This window comes from Acomys minous, assembly GCF_964271855.1.
Source record: "Acomys minous genome assembly, chromosome: 12".
Classification (NCBI taxonomy): Eukaryota; Metazoa; Chordata; class Mammalia; order Rodentia; family Muridae; genus Acomys; species Acomys minous.
In genome coordinates this window covers 97,687,597-97,710,437 of record NC_140493.1, presented here as the reverse complement: position 1 = coordinate 97,710,437, position 22,841 = coordinate 97,687,597, and the positions used below count along the sequence as shown (strand labels likewise).

Genomic DNA, 22,841 nt, shown 5'->3' with positions numbered 1-22,841 from the left:
AAATCACTGTGCTAATCTCAAGCGCCTTTAAAAGCTGAGGGGAGAAAGTACTGTAGAAGGAAATTCATTTCTTTTAAATTATTTTTAAAATGAGTCCAAGAATGGCTTGTGTTGACACCGTAAACTCTACAGTTTCCTCCATCTTCCTTCACCATCAGCAAATACAGAAACTGCAAACTCTGTAAGTAACAAACCATAACAGTAGACAGTGAAGAAAAATCTTTAGGCTAAAATTTACAGTGTGCAAGTAAAAACTTACAGTATCAAATGTCTTAAGAGTCCTAAGGAAAAGTAATACTTGTGTTATAATAAGGATAAATTTTAAATGAGCCCAGGAAATGAAGGTAATTATACTGGGAAGAAAATTTAATATACCTTTTTAGACAGCAAACCACAGAAGAGATGATCATGATGCATATTACATAGGCCTGAAACAGCGCAATGCAGAAACTAGCTGGTCACCGTCCAGAAACTCCAGAAAAAATTGATTTCCTCTCACTCTTTTTACTTCCTAACCACTGTAGTAGCCGGTTTCCCCTGCCTTAGCCTTCTCAATAGCTGTGATTACAGGCATGTGCCACAGTGACCAACTGCAGTTTATACATACTGGTGACACAGTTGTCTTTACAATGTTATTCACTCAAGAAATAAGCATTACTAAGCACCTGTTATGTGAAAAACAGAACACAACAGTTGAAAACAGAATGAATTGGCCAAGCATAGTAGTGCACGCCTTTTTTGTTGTTGTTTGTTTGTTTGAAGACAGAATTTCTCTGTATATCCCTGGCTGTCCTGTAACTTGCTCTGTAGACCAGGCTGGCCTCGAACTCATAGAGATTCACCTGCCTCTGCTTTCCAAGTGCTAGGATTAAAGGCATATGCAACCACCACCAAGTATGCCTTTTCATACCAGCACTCAGAGGCAGATCAAGGCTAGCTTGGTCTATACAGCAAGTTCCAAGCCACTTGGGACTACATAGTGAGACCCTGTTGAAAGAGAGAGAGAGAGAAAATGATTATAAAACATACATTCCTAAAGTAAAGACAAATAATAAAACAGAAAAATAAAACATATGTAAATAAGATAAAAAGTAACAGCTACTATAGAGACAAAAAAAGAGAAAGGGACAACATTAAAGAGGAACATAAAAAGGAGACAGTGTTAGATCTGATGGTCAGCAAAGAGATGAGAAGATGACATCTGAGCTATAGCCTTGATGAAGGAAGGGACCTAACTAACTAAGGCACAGCTAGCATGAAAGACAAAGTAGGAGAAGGCACATTTCTGAAACAGAGGGAATGGAGGGCAAGAAGAGCCACATGAAATGACTTCAAAGCCAGGTAGTAACATATCTTAAAGAGCCACAAGACAAAAAAACCCAATATTAGTTTCTTATTTAAAGACTGTTTCACGTGTGTGCTAAACACATGCACCATCACTGAGCTACATATATCCCCATAGCAACTAGCTATATAATATTAAGCTAAAGTTTTTAACTCTCACCCACAAAATAGCGTGGTTTTTGCTATAAAACAAAATAATACATGTCAAGGTTATGTCTGTTTGCGACACACAGGACACTTGTGAATGTAAGGTAACTTATCGAACACATGCTTCGCTGAACACCATTCTGGCCACATGGTCTCCTCATATTCTCTTCCGATGAAATATAAATATAGACGAGTAAATATAGAGACAGTACAAGCAGCAGGAGTAATAGGAAGCATTATGCATTTATGATCCTTGGGATAACTTAACTATGATAAGCGTGCTTGAAAGTGCCGAAATGAGCTAATGCAAGACAAGTTAAAGTATACAAAAGAGGCTTATTGAAAGAACCGCTCAGCCACCATGCCATGCAGGGGGAGGGAGTGAGGGATGGAGGGAAGAAGGGAGGGAGGGAGAAAGGGGGGGCAGAGAAAAGAAAGAGAGGAGGGGGGCAGCCAAACTATCTGGACTATATAGTGAAGGGGGATGGAAGCTCCTGCCCCTGGGCTGGAAAGTTCAGGGTAGAGGGCAGGGGATGCCAGCCACGCCCTCTAGCAGGTAGGGATGAAGGATGCTGGAAGAAGCCCAACCAACTAAAGTAGGGAAGCATTTCTGAAAGCTCATAAGCAATACAAAGTATTTCATTGAATTTCACATTAGAAAGACAGGTAATAAACAGTAGAGTAGGCAAGAGAATGACCACTGTGAGCCAGAGTGGAATATCAGCACAACTCTGATGGCTGAGTAGGATTTTTTTTTAAGTGACTCAAGTATAAATGGTGAGTCTATCCCAGGCAAAGTCAGCGTCTTGATTATGGAGAAAACATAAGTGTAGACAAGTTAGGACAGGACAGGGCCTGCCAAACTATGTTCTTGATAAAACCTGAGCTGGAAACACAGCTCAATGGTAGAGTGCTTGTCTGGCTTGTGCAAGGCTTAGTTTACTCTTTAGAACACACCCCTCCTCAAAAAAAGGTGGAGACAAGAGCAAGTCAGAAAAAAAGAATTTATTTATTCCTTAACTCAACTGCTATGAATTTTCAGGTAACAATCATAATTGTGAGAGCATATAAGTAACTATCTTACCTATGAGATGTTCTAGCAAATAAACCTGAGGAGATAATCTAGGAAACTACAGTAGGTAGCCAAATAGAAATAAGTTGAGGGTAACCTCAGAATCTACTATCTGCAAAAGCAGAAGGCAGCGTGTGACTCCAAGGAGTTAGTTTAGCTTAATGGAAAATATCCAGCCAGTGTCTATCAAAGAGCTTGAAATAACCTGCATCCACAACACCAATGTCAGTAAACTGAAAAAGGTTTTCCTTTAGTTGGTGTACAAGTTTCTCTCAAAATAAGAACAATCAGGAAACCAACAACTATTTGTAAATTAGTAAGTGTAACTATCCGAAGATCATGAAGTCACAATGCAAATTACAACATTCATAAACTAAAGAGAAATAAGGTTGAAACAGTATAAAAAAACAAAAAGTCTAAGATCCTTTACTAGCAACAATAAATCAAGTGCATTTCTGTTCAAAGCTGTCTCCAAAAAAATTTTTTTGACCTAAAAACCAGAATTATTCTGTTTTTTAAAAATAAAAAATGAACACATATATAACTACAACTACAACAAAACCTTCATAAACTGCACTGACAAAAATATTCAATTCACATTTACTAGCCCAGAGCTCTGCCTGCTAGCCTACTGGCTGGCAACCTGGTGAGGATGCCCCTCCCCCGGCCCCTGCCTGCTGGGCCCCCTGCGGCAAGCCCAGCAGCTGTGTGCTGTGCCCTGCTCCCCCACTTCCCTCCCCCACCCCATGGCTCTGCCTACACTCCACAGGCCTGCCTACACCCCCATAGGCCTGCCTACACCCCCCACAGGCCTGCCTACACCCCAAAGGCCTGCCTACACCCCACAGGCCTGCCTACACCCCCACCGGCCTGCCTACACCCCCACAGGCCTGCCTACACCCCCACCGGCCTGCCTACACCCCCACAGGCCTGCCTACACCCCCACCGGCCTGCCTACACCCCCACCGGCCTGCCTACACCCCCACAGGCCTGCCTACACCCCCACCGGCCTGCCTACACCCCCACAGGCCTGCCTACACCCCCACAGGCCTGCCTACACCCCCACAGGCCTGCCTACACCCCCACCGGCCTGCCTACACCCCCACAGGCCTGCCTACACCCCCACAGGCCTGCCCACACCCCCACAGGCCTGCCTACACCCCCACAGGCCTGCCCACACCCCCACAGGCCTGCCTACACCCCCACAGGCCTGCCTACACCCCCACAGGCCTGCCTACACCCCCACAGGCCTGCCTACACCCCCACAGGCCTGCCTACACCCCCACAGGCCTGCCTACACCCCCACCGGCCTGCCTACACCCCCACAGGCCTGCCTACACCCCCACAGGCCTGCCTACACCCCCACAGGCCTGCCTACACCCCCACAGGCCTGCCTACACCCCCACAGGCCTGCCTACACCCCCACAGGCCTGCCTACACCCCCACAGGCCTGCCTACACCCCCACCGGCCTGCCTACACCCCCACAGGCCTGCCTACACCCCCACAGGCCTGCCTACACCCCCACAGGCCTGCCTACACCCCCACAGGCCTGCCTACACCCCCACAGGCCTGCCTACACCCCCACAGGCCTGCCTACACCCCCACAGGCCTGCCAGCACCAGGAACAACCGGGTAACTCTCCTCCCTCTTTTGGAGTTATCACACCCTTGATCTCAAGCTGTACTACAGAATAATAGTAATAAAAAGTGCATGGAATTAGCATAAAAACAGATAGATTGATCAATGGAATCAAATTGAAGAACCAGAAGTAAACCTGCACACCTACAGACACTTGAATTTTGACAAAAAAGCCAAATCTATACAATGGAAAAAAGAAAGCATCTTCAACAAATGGTGCTGTCTAACTGGATGTCTACATGTAGGAGAATGTAACTAGATCCATATTTACACACTGCACAAAACCCAAGTCCAAGTGAATCAAATAGTATCTCAATATAAAACCAGATACACTGAACCTGATAGAAGTAAAAGTGGGAGGAGCTGAAGAGATGGCTCAGAGGTTAAGACCGCTGCCTGTTCTTCCAAAGGTCCTAAGTTCAATTCCCAGCAACCACATGGTGGCTTACAACCATCTATACTGAGATCTGGTGCCCTCTTCTGGCTGGCAGGTGTACACGCAGGCAGAGCACTGTATACATAATAAATCTTTAAAAAAAAAAAAAAGAAGAAGAAGAAGAAGAAGAAGAAGAAGAAGTAAAAATGGGGAAGAGCCTTGAATACATTGGCACAGGAGACAACTTCCTGAACAGAACACCAACAGCTCAGGCACCAAGATCAACAATTAATAAATGGGACCTTATGAAACTGAAAAGCTTCTGTAAGGCAAAGAATATCATAAAAAGGATAAAACAACAGCCTACAGAATGGGGAGAGATCTTCACCAACCCTACAGAAGGCTGATATCCAAAATATATAAAGAACTCAAGAAATTATACATCAACAAACCAAATGACCCCATTTAAAAATAAGGTACAGGGGGTCCCGCTCAAACTAAGGCACCAGCCAAGGACAATACAGGCCGTAAACTTTAAACCCCTACCCAGATCTAGCCAATGGTCAGAACAGTCTCCACACTTGAGTGGAGAGTGGGATAAGACTTTCTCACGTACTCTGGTGCCTCACATTTGACCATGTCCCCTGGAGGGGGAGACCTGGTGGCACTCAGAGGAAGGACAGCAGGTTACCGAGAAGAGACTTGATAACCTATGAGCATATACAGGGGGAGGTAAACCCCCTCAGGAACAGTCATAGGGAGGGGAATAAGGGGAAAATGGGAGGGAGGGAAGAATGGGAGGATACAAGGGATGGGATAACCATTGAGATGTAACAAGAATAAATTAATTTAAAAAAAGATGCATGCATATTTAATCCCAGTACTCTAAAGGCAGAGGCAGGCAAGACCTCTGTGACTTCAAGGCCATCCGGTCTACAGAGAGAGTTAACAGACATCCAGGGCCACACAGAGAACCCCTGTCTCAAAAAAAGAAAAAAGAAAAAGATGCTAAATGCTAAAGTAATAAACCCACTAGTAAAGTACTAGTTAGCTATCAACTTGACACAACCTACAATCACTTGGAAAGAAGAATTTTAGTGAGGAATTATCTAGATTAGGATGGCCTATAGGCATGTCTGTAGGGGATCACCTTGACTGCTGATTGATCCAGGAAGACCTAGCCCATTAGCAGCAGGACAAGAGAGGAGAAAGCTAGCTGAGAGCAAGCAAGTAAACATATGCTTATTTTTTCTTTGTTCTTGACTATGTATGTGATGTCGCTTGAGTTCCTACCTTTACATTCCCAAAATTATGAACTATAACCTGGAATCCTAAGCCAAATAAAATCTTTCTTCTCAAAAAAAAAAAAAAAAAGGTACAGACTTAAACAGAGAATTTTCAACAGAGGAATCTTTAATGGCTGAGACACATTTAAAGAAATGTTTAACATCCTTAGTCATCAGGGAAATGCAAATCAAAACGACTCTTAGATTCCACCACACACCCATCAGAATGGCTAAGATCAAAAACTCAAGTGACAGCTTGTGCTAGTGAGAGTATAGAGCAAGGGGAACACTCATCCATTGCTGGTCAGAAGGCACACTTGTACAACCACTTTGGAAATCAATATGACAGTTTGTCAGAAAACTGGGAATAGTTCTACCTCAAGACTCAGCTATACCACACTCCTGGGCATATACCCAAAAGATGCTCCATCATACCACAAGGACACCTGCTCAACTATAGTCACAGCAGCTTTATTTGTAATAGCCAGAAACTGGAAACAACCTAAATGTCCATCAACCAAAGAATGGATAAAGAAAATGTGGTTCATTTACACAGTGGAATACTATTCAGCTATTAAAAACAATGACATGAGGAAATCTGCAGGCAAATGGTCATCTTGAGTGAGATAACCCAGACCCAGACGGACACTCACAGTATGTACTCACTTATACATGGATATTAGCATAAAGTACAAGATAACCAGGCTACAATCCCCAGATCCTATAGAAGCTTAGTATAAGGAGGGCCCAAGGGAGGATGCTTGAATCTCACTGAGATGGAGAAATAAAACAGACATGGCTGTGCATGGAGGGAGGGAATTGGGTGGGAAGAACAGGAGGGATCCAGTGTGGGGAGAAAGGTGGGAGAGTGCGCTGGAATGGGTAGGAGGGCAGCTCTGGGATGAACTAGAAACTTAGGACAATGGGAACCCCCAGGAATCTATTAGAGTGACCCTAGCCAAGCCTCCTAGCAATAAGGGACATGGAACCTTAAATGGCCACCTCCTGTCACCAGGCAAGACTCCCAATGGAGGAGTGCAGACACCAACCCACCCATAAATGTTCAATGCACAATTTTTCCAACCTATAAGATGTACAGGAATAAAGAAGCAGAAACTGAGGACATGGCCAACCAATGACTGGCCCAGCTTGAGCCCCATCCCATGAGAGAAAGCCAACTCCTGAAACTATTAATGATATTCTGCAATGCTTGCAGACAGGAGCCTAGCATAACTGTCATCTGAGTCTAGCATAACTGTCATCTGAGTGGTTTTGCCAGAAGCTGATGGAAACATACGCAGAGACCTACAACCAAACATTAGGCGGAGCTCAGGGAATCCAATGGGAGAGGGGGAAGAAGGATTGAAAGAGCCAGAGAGGTTAAGGATGCCACAAGAAAACCTACAGAATCAACTAACCTGGGCCCATAGGGGCTCACTGAAACTGAACCAACCAAATAGCAGGCATGGGACAGACTTGGGCCCCTACACATCTGTCACAGACGCACAGCATGGTCCTCAGGTGGGACCTCTAACAGCAGAAGCAGGGCTGCCTCTGACTTCACTGCCTGCCTCTGAATCCCTTTCCCCCAACTGGGCTGTCCTGTCTGGCCTCAATAGGAGAAGATATGCCCAGTCCTACTAAACTTGATATGCCAGGGTAGGTTGGTATCCATGGGAGGCCTCCCCTTCTCTGAGAAGAGAAGGAAGGGGAGATATGGAGGAATGGAAGGTGAAAGAGAGAGGAAGCTGTGATGAGGGATGTAAAAGAAATTAATTAATTTAAAAAGTATATGTATATATATGTATGTGAATATATATATATACACACACACACATATATATGCTCTAACTCTGAAAAACCAATTAATGATATAATGAATATTTTTAAATAATTTCTTTTATTTTTGAGATTCTAATGAAAGTATCCTTATTTTGCTTGAAAAAAATAAAATAAAATAAACTCTTTTTGAGACTGGATCTTATCCTGAAGCGAATGCTGAGCTAGAACTAACTCACGAGGTAGTCAAGACCAGCCAGCCTTAAACTTGTGATTCTGCTGCTTCCGCTTCTAGAATGCTGCAATTACATGGTGTACCATGGAGCTTATAATTATATCTTTCTGCATAAATCTATGAGACAGCTCCTATTTTTAATGGTTTCTTCCACTAAGAGTATCTATAACTATAATAAATTCCTATGTTAGTTTTTAAAATAAACATAGGTCTAGAGTTTTTAATAAGCAGAAACATAAAATAGAAATAAGTACTTTTCCCTCACAAAATTTTCTTTAACAGACTGTTGCTGACAAGCATTCAAGTGTTCCTACTTTGTAATAAAGATATGGCAGTCTATAAGAATGCAAACCTTTATTTCCTTCTGAATGTAATAAACTACTTAATAAAAATTTCAAGTATGATAGCATTAGTTCAGATCCCTAAGATAGCCTATACTTCTAAAATATTATACAGAAATAGAGCCGTGTAGTCACTTACCACTTGACCTGTTTTTCCGACTTGATTTCCCACCAGTAAGAAGCATCTTGAGACTATTTCGAAACATGGTTGTGCTCTCTTAATACAAAACTGCAAAAGAAAACAGGGAGAGTAAGCTTAAGAAGACATATTTCCATTAAAAATAATTGTAACTTTAATTTTAAAGGCATACCAACAATAAACCATGTGTATAGCTGTACCTTTTCCTTTCTCTTCTTCCTCTCCCTCTTTCCAACGCCAGCCAGAACTTAAGCATGCTTTTCTGGTATTTTGGGCTTCACTCTTCCTCTAAAGCGCCCCTCCTCACCATGTGGCTCACCTCCACACTAACTGAACTAAAACTACATAGCTTTCCCCCTTCTCTTCTCCATTCTCCTTCTCCAGGCAGCAGCCAAGATTTACAGCTTGCCTGCCCTGGGAGTTTTCTTTTAAACTCTAATAAAACTATCCTTAAGTTTGACTGCATTCTTAAATTTGTTTTATTAATGAGACTAAGACAGTCAATAAGGCACACCAATTTCCCCAGTATCATATGGCAACCACAAATAGACTCCTCAAAATTTCTAGTAATGGGCTAGAGAGATGGTTCGGAGGTAAAGAGCACTGCCTGCTGCTCTTCCAGAGGTCCTGAATTCAATTCCCAGCAACCACTGGTGGCTCATAACCATCTATAATGAGATCTGGTGCCCTCTACTGGCATGTAGTTGTACACGCAGACACAATATTGTATACATAATAAACAAATCTTTTTTTTTTTTTAATAAATAAATCTTTTTTAAAAATTCTAGTAACAGCGGCACTGAAGATCCACAGAAATAATTAGGTAGCTATAAATACATCCTACATTTCACTCGACTCTCTAATTCTGGAACAATGTCGCTGTCTCCTCTTCCTCCCCTATTTCTCCTTCCTCCCTTCTTCTCTTCCCAATACACACACACACACACACACACACACACACACACACACACACACACACAATTTACAAAACTATATGGTTCCCTTTAACAAGGATAAATTATTCTACCTCTGAGGACTCGAGTCTCTCTTCTCTGTGCTGCTCTGAGTCAAAAGAAAGCCCAACTGTGCTTTTCATCACATTGCCTAGTCCTTGTTGCAAAGGCTGATGTAAAAATTATCTTCCCTTGTTTTCTGCATAGCTTTTCTTCTTTTTGTATTAAACAATCATAACAACATTCTTGTGTATATTATATCCAAATATAAACAAAGCCTTCTGTATATTCCCTTGTGGTCCAACTAAGTCTTGCTTTTTTTTTTTTTTTTTTTGGTTTTTCGAGACAGGGTCTCTCTGTGTAGCCTTGACTGTCCTGGACTCACTTTGTAGACCAGGCTGGCCTTGAACTCACAGAGATCCACCAGCCTCTGCCTCCCAAGTGCTGGTATTAAAGGCGTGCGCCACCACGCCAGGCAGTCTGCTGTTCTTTTTTGTAAAAATTCTCTACAGTGTTATCAGGTTTTTGTGTGTCTTTTATCAACAGAAAATATCCAAATCACAGCACAAAGGTTGGAAAAATGTGGAAAACACTATTAGCACCATACATAACCCACTGAAAAGGTGTAGCATATACATAACTGAAAATTCAGAAGCATCAAAAATTAAGAAAAAGTTATTTTGAGGTGATAAAAAACAAGAATTTTAAAAAACTAATCAGATATACGGAGTTTTAGCTGTAGAACAAACAAACACACAATAAAAATAAAAACACCAAGCGAATCAGAGCCAAAGTGCTCTGAAACAGCTGAACAAAAGGCTTAGAGATGACTTTCAACAGAATGATGTGCAGGAGACCATGGAAAATGTCTTTTAAGATTCTGACCAAACTCTGCATTGATTAATAAAGATTAAGTAAAAAGGTTGTTGGTTTAAAAAAAAAAAAAAAAAAAAAAAGACTGGAGCAGGGTGTGGCAGTACACACCTTTAATCCCAGCACTCAGAGGGCAAAGGCAAGTGGATCTCCGTGAGTTCAAGGCCAGCCCAGTCTACAAAGTGAGTCTTCGACAGCCAGGACAAGAAAAACCCTGTCTCGAAAAACAAATGAAAGATTTAACCGAAAGAAGATGCCAATCAAGACATCTATTCTCACACTTAAAGAAATGCTCAACCTCCTTAATCATCAGGGAAATGCAAATCAAAACAACGCTGAGATTCCATCTTACACCCATCAAGATGGCTAAGATCAAAAATTCAAGCGACACCACATGCTGGCGAGGATGTGGGGAGAGAGGAACACTCCTTCATTGCTGGTGGGAATGCAAACTAGTACAGCCACTTTGGAAATCTATCTGGTGCTATCTCAGAAAAATGGGAATAGGGCTTCCTCAAGACCCAGCTATTCCACTCCTTGGAATATACCCAGAAGATGCTCCAGCACACAGCAAGAAAATTTGCTCAACCATGTTCATAGCAGCCTTATTCGTAATAGCCAGAACATGGAAACAGCCTAAGTGTCCCTCAATAGAAGAATGGATAAAGAAACTGTGGCACATATACACTATGGAATACTACTCAGCTATTAAAAACAAGGAATTACCAAAATTTGTGGATAAATGGAGTAAGCTAGAAATGATCATAATGAGTGAGTTAACCCAGAAGCAGAAAGACTCAAATGGTATATACTCACTTATATCTGCATATTAGCCCAATGGGCATGTCCCACGAAAGCCTTCACTTACCAGGAAACTGCGACAGAGGGGAGGACATTCTAGTAGGACTCTAGATGAGAGAATCATGGGAGAAAGGCAAAGTAGAAGGATCCAGAGGGCCCTAGAAGCCTACAAGAAGAACATTATGATAGGCAGATTTGGGCACAGGGGTCCCGCTCAAACTAAGGCACCAGCCAAGGACAATACAGGCGGTAAACCTTAAGCCCCTACCCAGATCTAGCCAATGGACAGAACACTCTCCACAGTAGAGTGGAGAGTGGGATATTACTTTCTCACATACTCTGGTGCCTCACCTTTGACCATGTCCCCTGGAGGGGGAGACCTGGCGGCACTCAGAGGAAGGACAGCAGGTTACCAAGAAGAGACTTGATACCCTATGATCATATAGAGGGGGAGGTAATCCCCCTCAGGAACAGTCATAGGGGAGGGGAATAAGGGGAAATTGGGAGGGAGGGAAGAATGGGAGGATACAAGGGATGGGATAACCATTGAGATGTAACAAGAATAAATTAATAAAGGAGGAAAAAAAAAAGACATCTATTCTCAGGCTCAACCTCTACAGGTACTTGCCACCAAGATTGGCAATCTAACTTCCACTCCTGGAACTTCTATGGCAAAAGACAGAACCCACTACTTCAAGCTGCTGTCTGACCTTTGCACATGAATCACTGCAGAAGCATGCCCATATATTCATACAATAAAATTAAATGTTAAAAAAAAATCTATCTAGATTTTAAATTTCTTTGAAAAATGAAAATTATTTTTAGAAAGCAACCCAAGCAATTTATGACTAGCAGAAATGCCAAAAGGAAAAAAAAAGTTCTTCTAACAGGAAAATAATGCTTAAAAAGCAGGTATGTAAGAAGAGTTACAGATAGGTTAACATGTTGGTACATATAAACTGCAAGATAACACCAATATCAAAAGCTTGACAACTTTAAAACACATGTAAAGGCAGGGAAGCAGATCAGTGGCACAGAGCTTCCCAGTAAGCACAGGCCTCAGGTCCAATCCCAGCACAATAAATAAAACACATGCAAACTAAAAACAGTGACAACAACCCAAAAGGCAGAAGTAGGGCAAATTAAATTAAAGTTTATAACATATCTTTTGTCTGGAAATAGTAATACTATAATAAAACTATAATTTGTGATATTATTCATTTGATGGAATTTGGGATGCAAAGATGAATGCGCTTGTCACAACTCAGCAATGTTTAAAGCAGACTTGCACATTATATATAAACAACACTCAAAAGAACAAAACGAACTTTGAGCTCTAATAATTTTATGCTTAAATATTTAGCAAGAGCATACTAATAATAAGTACATTTTACTTTGAAATGGATCAAAAATTATATAGACAGATGAAGACATGCAGAAGCAGATACGATATAAAAGCAACACAACGGAACACTAAGCAGAGAACTGGGCGTGTGGTGGCTTTAATTCCAGCACTCGAGGCAGAGGCAAGTAGATCTCTGAGCTCTGGGCCAGCCAGAGCTACACAGAGACCCGTCTCAAACACACCCAACCAACAAGACAAACAAATAAAACTTTGAGCCAGATACTTTCAGTAGTGGCTACTCGTGTGCTAACTGAAACTAAGATGTAAATAACTGTGCTGTCAATGCTCTTCATTCCTAAGAACTGCCCTTTGCTCAGTGGCATCACTTCCCCAGAAAGTTCCATGTCTTGCTGCCCTCACTGTGGTAGGCTCTCAGCCAATGACTGATTAGAACAGGTACAAAAGATGAGCTTTCTTAACTCCAGGAGGGGTTGACTATATGACAAGATTCATATACAAAGTCTTCATCCATGTTTCTCATGCTTTATTTTTGAAACGTCACTGAGGGACTAGAGAGATCACTCAGTGGGTTAGAGCGCAAGTACAAGGGTCTAAGTTCAGCTCCTACTTCTCGTGTGAGAACAGCTGGGTGGGGGTAGCTCCAGCGCTGCAGGGCCTGGAGACAGAAGACTGATAAGAGTCTGCTGGCTGCCAGCCTAACCATAGGTTCCATGAGAAGCTGCCTTAAAGAAACAAGGTATTTACAGTGATACAACAGGACATTCAACATCTTCCTCTGGCCTCTGAGAGGGTGAGCAAACAGGTATTCATACCCTCACCATACATACATGCATGCACACACCACACACCACACACACACACACACACACACACACACACACACACACACACATTTGTTGGCTGTCAACTCCCCACTAAATAGGCACCTTAGGCTGGCAGGGAACTTGTTTAATTTACTGTTACATAAAACACTAAAAATGTACATTTATTAAATTTATCAATGATATTTTCATCTGTATATCACTATCCACATCAAACCCTTGCAGAGAAGGCTGATCTTATGAATTTGAAAGAGAACAAGGAGGAGGATACAGGAGGTGTTGGAAGGAGAAATGACAAGGGGGAAATTATGTAATTATACTCTCAAAAAATAAATGAATTGTTTTTCAGATTTATTTATTTATTATGTACAGTGTTCTGCCTGCATGTGTGCCTGCATACCAAAAGAGGGCACCAGATCTCATTACAGATGGCTGTGAGCCACCATGTGGTTGACGGGAATTGAACTCAGGACCTCTGTAAGAGCAGCAAGCGCTCCTAACCTCTAAGCCCCCACGAAATATTTTTCTAAAAACAGAAAGGAAGGAAGAAAAAAGGAAGAAACAGTTGGATGGAGAATCCATTAACAGGGAAATATTTGAATCTTGGCACGGAGATACTATAAACTATACAATATAATACACAATTTTAAATTTCAGCATGTCTATTTGTTCTAAACCTCCCCAATTTTTATCCCTAAGAGGGAGAGAAACAAGTCAGAGTGGCATGCACAGTATGGTCTAATTATTCCAATCTGCATTTATGGACATACATAACCATGGACTTATAACAGAATACACACAAAAATTTACAAAATTCCCACAGGAGGTACATACAGAATTGAAAAGGTGAAAGAAATAAAATTTAATGTGGTACACATTGTTTACCATCTTTAGTTTCAATTTTTTTTCATCACCCCAAAGTATTCATCATTGAAATCGGCACAAATTTTAATTATTAGGTCAGTAAAATTCTCTGTGAAACTCCACAAAGAAGATAAAATACCAGAGTGGAGGCTCTCTGTTGACTGCCTCCTCAGGGAATTTCCCTACCAACCTATAATGTCCTAGCATGCAACATAACACATACACCAAAAACACGCAAAAATCATTTCTGAGAGCTTAGAGTTTTAGATTTTTTTCATTCCCTTACCATCTAACAAAATATTTTAATGTTAGGCTATATACTGCTTTGTCACCAGTTCAATGAAAGGTCACATGAAAAGAGGTGTCTTTATGGAACTGCAATTAATGTCCCTGTGTCGCTTGCTCTCCTTGGTCTCTCCCAGCCATATAAAACAGGCATAGTATGTCTACGTGGTTAAACTATTTTTTAGAGGAATAAGTCCAGGCACTAAACAGTCTCATAAATAACATCAAGAAATGAATAAAACATGCATAAATACTACAAAATGTCTTATTTTAGCACATGCTTTAGCAAAAATTCTTCAAAAAGTATATTATTAGGGTTTGCAATACTTCTCTGATTCTAAGACACACGACATAATAGATGGCCCACTGCTTTGGGTCTTTTACTAACACTAACTATAAATATATAAATGTCTTCTAGTCTTTACTTAGTGCTTATTAAGATCAAACTATATACACGCCTTGAACAGGCACTACAGAGACTTTTTTTAAAGGTTAATAAACAGTTCTTGCCTAAAATGAACACCTGGCGTGGTAATGAGAGTTACAGAGAAATGCACCCAACCAAGTGCCATTCACAGCAGACGATGCTGTGCATCATCAGAGCTTACAAGGAAGAAAGAGGAGAGGTTTAAGTGAGCAAACATGTTAAACACATGTTTTGGCATAAGAAAATAATTTCTGTTAACAGTCCCTCAAAGTAAGTTCAAAGTCACATTTACACAAAAACTTTAGCAGCTAAAAACTTGACCATCGTGAAAAAGAGCAGAACACCAGCACTGCTTCCTTCTGTCGCTAAGGCTCAGATCTTGGGCATGCCAAATAACTGGGGCCAGTGCCAGCTTTGCCTTCTGAAAGAAGCGTCACAGCTGTTTCTGAGTACTGGCTTTAAAAATCAAGATATCTATATCATATTCACGGAGAATCACCTTGTTGTTTGTGCCCTAATTCTGGAGCCCTAATTATACACCATTACAGTTTTAAAAAGTTTCCTCTCAGGGTAGAGAAATGACTCCACAGTTAAGAGTACCAGCTGCTCTTCCAGAGGACCTGGTTCAATTCCCAGCACCCACATGACAGCTCACCACTGTCTGTAACTCCAGTTCCAGGGGTCCAACACCCTCACACAAATATACATGCAGGTAAAACACCAATGCACATTAAATTAAGTAAATTATTTTAAAACTTTTATTGTTTTTCCTCATTTATTTTCCTCAAAATTCCTTATTTGCCTATTTGGGGCTGCAGACCAAGGCAACTGTTAGTACCAACTACACTGCAACTTCATAAATCATTCTTACACAGATCCCATTACTGTGCTCAGCGCATAACAGGAACACCTCGTTACAGCTTGAGCAATGCTTACGTATGAAAGAAAAGCAACATTATCTGGGCCCAGGGGGGTCTGCTCAAACTACTGCACCAACCAAGGACAATACAAGCAGTAAACATCGAACCCCTACTCAGATCTAGCCAATGGACAGGACATTCTCCACAGTTGTGTGGAGAGCGGGGCTGACTTTGACATGAACTCTGGTGCTCCATATTTGACCACCTCCTCAGAGAAAGAATAATCAGGCTACCAAGATAAGACTTGATAGCCTATGACCATATAGTGGGGGAGGAGGTCCCCCTTGGTCACAGACCTAGGGAAGGAGAATAGGGTGAAACCAGCAGGGAGGGAGGACCAGGAGGATACAAATGATGGGATAACAATTGAGTTGTAATCTGAATAAATTAACTAAATTATTTTTTAAAAACCCAAAAAGTAGGTGCCATCTAAGACATCTTGAAAACAGCTCACTTCCCAGATATTGGTTCCATATCTTCCAAGAAAAAATTACTCTCATTAAGCAAAATTATATAAATAAAAATACTGTAGTTATTAGAAACTTGCTTTAAATACCAACATACAAGTCTAAAAGATCATCACATTTAATTAAGATATTTCTAATAGTACTCATGCAAAATATTTACTCAAAGAAGACCCAAAGTGAACCAAATTATGTAAACAACAGAGCGCAGATAGGATATGCTTTGGACAGGCTCATACCTCTGTCCCTACCAATGACTTGCTGTGAGGCTGTGCAGCACTTGGCCTGATTCTGTTTCTCCTTGGCAATGAACATACCCGTGTGTAAGGCTGTTTCAAAGAACAAAAAAAAGTATGATTGCTGTCATCAGCTAATAGCTACTTATCTAGCCAAAATTCTACTATCTTCCATATTATATGAAAAGGAAGTAAAGTACCTAAAAATAACAGCTTCTTAAACTCCCCCGCAGCCTATGATCTAACATGTTAGTATCAATGAGATCAAAACATAAATTCTATGGGCAAGGCCTTTAAGGGGAAGTCTGGAAACACAACAGCCCCCTGGCTATCATAGGGGAAAGCCAGTATGAAATATGGTCAAGAAATGTAAAGGATCCTATGCTCTTAATGGCATTGGAGAATTGCCAAAAACCCTGAACTGCCTACATATAGATTTCCTATTACCAAAAGAAAAAGAAACCCTATTTGATTAAGCCAATGCGTTTAGATTTTTGTTACACGAGGCTGAGAAGTTCTAACTGAGTATGTAGAAAGTCTAGGAAAGAGATCCAACAACTAGTTCAATAAAGGCATTTATTCCCTAAACATTACCAGTAAGTGTTAACATTGGCAGGGTTAAATTATGAGTAAAACTGATGGAATAGTGAAACGTTAACACATATAATACTCAGCTATTAGAAATAGGTAATATAATAAGATAAAAATCCTTTGAGCAGAGAATCAAAGAAGGAACGGTTTTAACCATAAAAGATGTTCTTGGAGTGGAAAGGGGTGAAAAACATGACTAGCTGAGCACTGGGTAGTGACAGCGTAAATGATCGCCCACTAATATTTACAGTCTATTCATACCCCAAGTAAGCTACTACAACAAATGCTGTGGCATGAACCGCACGGATTTAAAACAGCTGTTGTAAACTTGATGAAAAATAAAGGTTCAAATAAGGAAGGTAAGTTGGGAGAGGAAGCACAGGTAGAACTGGGTATTCTCGTTTCAGTGGAGTAAAATTTAAACTTATTTTAGATTTATTTATTTTTATTCTATGTGTATGGGTGTTCTGGCCACATGTGTATCTGTTCTCCAAGGACACAGTGCCAACAGAGGCCAGAAAAGTCTGTTGATCTCCTGAGAATGAAGTTATAGAGGGTTGTGAGCTACCAAATGGGTGCTGGGAATCAAGCTCAGGTTCTCTGGGAGAACAACCAGTGTTCTTAAACTGATAATGTTAAATCCAGAGGGCAGATGCAGGGAACTGTGAGAGTTTCTAAAAGAAAAGACAAATAAATAACAAAGAAAATAAGAAGGTATAAGAAAATCTTTTTGCATACCAGAAGAGGGAACCAGATCTCACGATAGATGGTTATGAGCCACTATATGGTTGCTGGGAATTGAACTCAGGACCTCTGGGAGAGCAGACGGTGTTCTTAACCGCTGACCCATCTCTCCAGCGCCCCCAAGGCCTTATTTATGTATTCTATCACTGAGCTATATCCCCAACCTATATATTATATTTTATTTATTTATCTTATTTTTGAGACAGTCTTATTAAGTTGCCCAGACAGGCTTAGAATTCACTCTGTAGCACAGGCAGGCCTTGGATTTAAGAGCTTCCTAACTCAAGTCTCCCAAATGGCTGGGTTTAGAGACCTGAGCTATCAGGCCCAGCTATTACAAAATAATCTTCCACTGCAACAACAGGAGACTGAACTGGCCAAGACCTACATATTATATATCTGCAAAAAAAAGATCCTTACAAAGTAGTACAATTCTGACAACACACTGCTAAAAACGTCAAAATGAAAAAGAAAAAAAGTGTACTGCCTTTTCAGCATAAGAGAAAATAACAAAATATAAATGTATTGCTAACTTTTTTGTTGCTTTTTGTTTTGTTTTTTTCAAGACAAGGTTTCTCTGTGTAGCCCTGGCTGTCCTGGACTCACTTTGTAGACTAGGCTGGCCTTGAACTCAGAGATCCACCTGCCTCTGCATCCTGAGTGCTAGGATTAAAGGCATGCTAATTTTTAAAGAAATAATTCAAGATGAGTAAATCAAAAACATTTGCTGTCCAGCCTATAAAGTGACTCAGCTACAACACCAAAAGAGAGCTCTGAAAACTTGTCAGAGCAGATACCAATCCCTTCGGGTGAAAAAGTACCAACTACCTCAAAACATCTGAAGTCAATGATAGGCTAAAATAAACTACAGCTAGAATAAAGTCCTAAATAAATAAGTAAAACAGAAAGATGCACCCTCACTAGACTGATGGATTTACTTTCATTTTTAGTATTCTTTTACAAAACCACTTATTTACAACCAAAACTTAAGGAGACTTAAAACAAGAAAATATGACTTAGCCGGGTAGTGGTGGCGCACGCCTTTAATCTCACCACTCGGGAGGCAGAGGCAGGTGGATCTCCATGAGTTCGAGGCCAGCCTGGTCTACAAAGTGAATCCAGGACAGCCAAGGCTACACAGAGAAACCCTGTCTCGAAAAACCAAAAAATAAAAAGAAGGAAAGAAAGAAAGAAAGAAAAGAGACCTTTGAATGAATTTTCTCTGCCAGCTGGTGCACTGGTAAACTTCATGAGACATGGACACGAGTAAGATCTTGTGGAAAGAAATGGTTCAGGTTCTAGAGTATGTGGCTTCTCTGGTATTTGGTTCCTATAGGACAGACAGTTGAAATAGCACTCCTTGTTATTTTATTTACTTAGTTATTGTTTGTTGTTGGTTTGTTTGTTTAGACAAGATCTCTCTACGTAGCCACGGCTGCCCTAAAACTCACTCTGTAGACCATGCTGGCTTTGAACTCAGAGATCTGCCTTCTACCTCCTGAGTCCTGGCACTAAAGGCATGTGCTACCATGCCTGGCTAAAGTAGCATTCTTAAATATACATCAGGAGATGACAGTCTACAGTACAAATGAACGGCTACCTATACAAAGAATATATGTACTTTTTCACCATATGTAGATGTAAGTGCTAGTAGATGCCTAAAAACGGCTTCCAGAGGACTTCTCTTCAACTTTTTTCAGTAAAGAATGAAGAAAAAGCATTATTTAAGGAAAAAATTGAAAATATTAAAAGTGTAAGGTGAGAGGAAATACTACAGGAAAAAAAAAACCATCCACCCTACTCCTGCACTATATAACATGATTACCTGGAAGGATTAAGGTCTCAGTTGAGGTTTGTGGTCATGAATTTTAAATAAAACCAATCAGTAATGTTGTATGCTTTTTACTAACAACATTCAGCTTCATGGGTGCAGGCGGAAAAAGCGGAAAGTTGAATTTAACAGGAATGCAGTTTTTGGCTCCAAAAGGACAATGAACTAAGAAAGGAAAAATGAGAGCCCAGTGTATCTCCCAACAGTAGAAATTTGCCTATGTACAAGGCCCTGGGTTTAAGCCCCAGCAAGGCTAAGAAACAACAGCAACACAGTTTCTCTTTGAAAAAGGAAACATTTAGGTACTATGCTGGGATTAACTAAGAGTGAGAAAGAGAGAGGCTACCGACAATATGAAAGGGCAGCGGAACCAATAGACTTAGAAATTCCAGTAGCAATCAAGGACTGTAAATTAGGGGTTAGAAGGAGACAAATGGAAAGAAACAAGAAGTGGTCAGAAAGTAAGATGCATAAGACTGAAATTATGAGGATTCTCTGGTTATTAATAAAGAATGACTAACTTAGAAAATGAGATCACTTCTAGAAGAGTTAAATTCAAAATACTGAAAGACCAAAATGCTGATAAAACATCTCATAATCAAAATTACTAAGGATTAATAACAGAAATAATACAGCTAAGAGAAAAAAATCAAAGAGAGAGTGACTATGGGTAATAATTTGGCTGACTTCTTTCCCCTAGCTCCTGGAAGATTAAATCCTGGTAATTTCCTGAGTGAGTCAAGTATCTTTCTCACTCATGGTGAGACTAATAATAGCTCCTCGATAGTTTACAGTAGTGATATGGTTCCAAATAGTTCTGGCTACACCAGAAAAGCCAACCATGTGACTGGTGGGCTGCGTCTTTGAGCCATGAGATACCAACACGACCAGTATAAAGAGGAAAGCTAGAGACTAAGTTCAATCCATGACCAACAATTCAATTATCACTATATAATGAAACCTCATTCATTAAACACCAGATCCTGAGGCTTGTTTGAACTTCTCAAGCTGGTGACAGTCTGGGTGTACTGTCAAACAGCCAAGTGACAGAGAAAAGATTTGCCCTGACTCTCAGGGAAGATACCATCAACTTCCTGTATAGAAATCTCTCCACTCTCTATGCCTTTTCTTTCAGCTTATTCTGATTTAAGTCCTTGATGCTACCACAATACAACTGCTGTTAAGTACACCGCTTTCTTGACTCCTGTGAATTGTTCTCATGAATAACCAAACCAAAAGAGGTAAGAATTCTCAAATTTGTAGTCCACTAACCCAAAATTCAGAGTGGTCAATCTCTAAACTTGGTGTCTACATAAAGATACGTTTTCTGGCTGTGGATGGTGGCGCACACCTTTAATTCCAGCACTCAAGAGGCAGAGGCAGGTGGATCGCTGTGAGTTTGCGGCCTGACTGGTCTACAGAGAACATACCAGGACATCTAGGGCTACACGGAGAAACTGTCTCAAAAGTCCACCCCTCCCCCAAAAAAGGAGGAGGAGGAGGAGGAGGAGGAGGAGGAGGAGGAGGAGGAGGAGGAGAAAAGAAAAAAGAAAAAAGAAAAAAAAATCAGTCTTGTGGAGAACTGAGCCTTTATTTGTGAAATTTGTTCTAACTCTGAATAGCCAGAATCAAAACTCATTGTAGGAAATGAACCAAGAGTTTCTTTCTTCTCCTTCTCTTCTTCCTCCTCTTCCTCTTCTTCCTCCTCTTCTTGGTTTTTTGAAACAAGGTTTCTCTGTGTAGCCTTGGCTATCCTGGAACTCACTCTGTAGACCAGGCTGGGCTCAAACTCTGCCTCCCAAGTGCTGGGATTAAAGGCATGTGCCATCACCTCCTGGTGACAGCCTGCTTTCTTATAGAATTCAGGGATGGTACCATCCACAATAGGCTGGGCCCTCCCTCGCCATTCACTAATTAAGTAAATGCCCTGCAAGATGAATCTTTTTTTTTTTTTTTAAGATTTTAAAGATTTATTTATTTATTTTATGTATATGAGTGTTCTGTCTTCATGCACACCAGAAGAGGGATTCAGATTCCATTACAGATGGTTGTGAGGCACCATGTGGGTGCTGGGAATTGAACTCAGGGCCTCTGGAAGAGCAGCCAGTGCTCTTAACCACAGAGCCATCTCTCCAGTCCCAAGATGAATCTTATAGACAGAAATATTCTCAGTTGAGGTTCCCTCCTTTCAGATAACTATAATTTGTGTCAGGTTGACATAAAACTAGCCAGGACAGCAATCAAATGTACCAAATAGTACAAGTAAGTAAGGTGACAAAGTCTAGGAAAGGACCACTGACTAAACAACGCGAAAGCCACTGATGGCCATGGTAAGCAACTTCAGTGAAAAGACGGAGGATAGAAGCCTGACTGGAACAGTTCAAAGCAAAGAGCGCTGACTTTTCAATTCTCTGGAAGCCATCAAAAGTAGACAACAAAAAGGTGTTTACTGATGGATATTAGAGATTATTAACAGCAAAAGAACTATGCATGCCTTGGTATTTTCTCCTGGGGCTATTCTCATTCTCCCCAACTGCATCCCCCAAATGTGGTTCAACTAAGGTATGGAATGCCTTGAAAACCAGCAACTGAAGTTGTAACAGTCCTATCTGGAGAAAGCAATGAACTAGCTGATTGTCTGAGAACTTAGCATGAAAGTCAAGGTGGTAAAGCAGCCACTGTTAATGGCCCCTCCATATTATGCCAGGTAACTGCTTTTCAACAAAGACACAAACAAACAAAGCACTTAATGGAAGGGTATCTTTTCATCAAATGATTCTAGAGCAACTAGATATGCAGACACATAGAGAAACAAACCTTAGATCCTTACCTCACCAAAAAAATAGGAATGAACCCAAACAAAATTAAATCATTTATCCACATTAACATGGTGCATGAATGTTCGCGGCAGCATTACTCATAAAAGCCAAATACTGGAAAGAATTCAAATCTTCATTTGGTGAATGGATAAACAAAATGGTCCTTAACACAATAGAATAGTATTCAGCAAGAAAATGAGATGAGATATTGATACATGATCAGCATAAATAAACCTAAAAAAAACATGCTTAGGCCAAGAAGCCAGACTCAGAAGATTGTATCTGTATTTGTAAAACAAACCTGCATATTATGACTCCACTTCTATGAATCTCCAAAGGCCAGTTACAGAATCAACAAGCAGATCAGTGTTTGCTCAAGTTGAGCTTCTTAAACTTTCCATTCTGATCCCTTTTCAACCCAGAAAACCTTTACACAACCCCAGGTGTATAGGTAATTAAAGTAGCTATACAAACCAAATACTTCATGA

At 40.8% G+C, this 22,841-nt stretch overlaps 1 protein-coding gene across 11 annotated transcripts in view; it reads right to left on the bottom strand.

Annotated features, from left to right (window-relative positions):
• The window catches only part of TANC2 (tetratricopeptide repeat, ankyrin repeat and coiled-coil containing 2), a gene marked incomplete at its 3' end in the record, with an annotated part of 287,236 nt that overhangs the window by 247,524 nt on the left and 16,871 nt on the right, over nucleotides 1-22,841 (bottom strand). For all 11 annotated transcript variants that reach the window (XM_084748481.1, XM_084748489.1, XM_084748486.1 and 8 more), the window contains exon 2: nucleotides 8,359-8,448. In XM_084748481.1, the coding sequence (XP_084604607.1) occupies nucleotides 8,359-8,425 (67 nt within the window). In that variant the 5' untranslated portion in view covers nucleotides 8,426-8,448. The remainder of the gene's footprint in view (nucleotides 1-8,358; nucleotides 8,449-22,841) is intronic.